The sequence below is a fragment of the Brassica oleracea genome, unplaced genomic scaffold (genome assembly GCF_000695525.1).
Source record: "Brassica oleracea var. oleracea cultivar TO1000 unplaced genomic scaffold, BOL UnpScaffold00920, whole genome shotgun sequence".
NCBI classification, from domain to species: domain Eukaryota; kingdom Viridiplantae; phylum Streptophyta; class Magnoliopsida; order Brassicales; family Brassicaceae; genus Brassica; species Brassica oleracea.
Window position 1 is genome coordinate 1 of NW_013617520.1, and position 1,283 is coordinate 1,283.

The window sequence follows — 1,283 nt, forward strand, 5'->3', positions numbered from 1 at the left end:
GCTTACACAAATGGATGTCTCCAATGCATTTCTTCACAGTGAGCTTGATGAGGAGATCTACATGTCTCTTCCACAAGGTTACACGCCAGCTCCTGGTGTAACATTACCACCTAATCCGGTATGTCGTCTCAACAAAAGCATCTATGGCCTTAAGCAGGCTTCTCGTACCTAGAACAAGACTTTCACGGAGGTCTTGGTTGATGCTGGTTATGAACAGTCTGAATCTGATACAAGCTTGTTTATCAAGTCCTCTCCTACATCTTTCATTGCGGTGCTTGTGTATGTGGACGACATTGCTATAGCCAGCAACAATGATGGTGACTTGAAAGCATTGAAGAGTCTTCTTTCTGGAGCATTCAGGATTAAAGATTTGGGTCCGATGAGATTCTTTCTTGGCCTTGAAATAGCTCCTTCATCCTCGGGAATATCCATTTCTCAACGCAAATATACTTTGGATCTTCTTCAGGACAATGGTCTTCTTGCTTGTAAACCTGCTTGCGTTCCAATGGATCCTTATGTCCAGTTGACGACAGAGACTGGTGTCGCTCTTTCATCTCCGCGTCCCTATAGAAAATTGATTGGCAGACTTCTCTACTTGAAGATAACTCGTCCTGATATTACGTTTGCGGTTCACAAGCTCAGCCAGTACCTTCAAGCTCCTACTGATGCTCATATGCAAGTTGCGCTTCGTGTCCTTAAATATCTTAAAGCTAATCCAGGTCAGGGTCTCTTCTATTCCTCTACCTCTAAGCTCTGCTTGAATGCTTTTGCTGATGCTGATTGGGCTACATGCCGAGACTCGCGCATATCTGTTACTGGTTTCTGTGTTTATCTTGGCACCTCTCTTATATGTTAGAGATCTCAGAAGCAATAGGTTGTTAGTCGCAGCAGTACAGAGCTGAGTATAGAAGCATGGCTGATGTTACTCGAGAGATCATGTGGTTGCAACAACTGCTTCGAGCTTTCCATGTTGAAGTAACGACCACTGCTAAAATGTTCTGTGACAACAAGTTAGCAGTGTACATCGCTACCAATCCCGTTGACTGTCACATTGTTCGTCAGCAGTTGAAGAAAGGCATGTTGAAGGCGATTCACGTTTCCAGTGAGAATCAGCTTGCTGATATCCTCACTAAGCCTCTTCATCCTGGTCTCTTCAACTCTTTTCTCCGCTGTCTTTCACTGTCAAGCCTCTTTCTTCCGAATTCTCCAGATTGAGGCTTGGGGGGGGGGGTATATTAGATATGTGAGAACTCCCTATTGTGTACGTTAGCATATAGGTACAC

The 1,283-nt window shown here is 44.3% G+C and overlaps 1 protein-coding gene across 1 annotated transcript; it reads left to right on the forward strand.

The window, feature by feature from the left end:
- The first annotated feature begins 10 nt into the window (after positions 1-10).
- LOC106320426 (uncharacterized mitochondrial protein AtMg00810-like) lies at positions 11-856 on the forward strand. The gene is made up of 2 exons (XM_013758794.1): positions 11-118; positions 218-856. The coding sequence occupies exons 1-2, from the start codon at positions 11-13 to the stop codon at positions 854-856; spliced, it is 747 nt and encodes a 248-aa protein (XP_013614248.1).
- The last annotated feature ends 427 nt before the right edge of the window (positions 857-1,283 follow it).

What these genes read in the sequence shown, in the direction of transcription:
- LOC106320426 (XM_013758794.1), top strand. Translation starts at nt 11, where the DNA reads ATGGATGTCTCCAATGCATTTCTTCACAGTGAGCTTGATGAGGAGATC. An exon ending in TAACATTACCACCTAATCCG is followed by an intron (nt 119 to 217) that starts GTATGTCGTCTC and finishes GGTTATGAACAG; the next exon opens with TCTGAATCTGATACAAGCTT.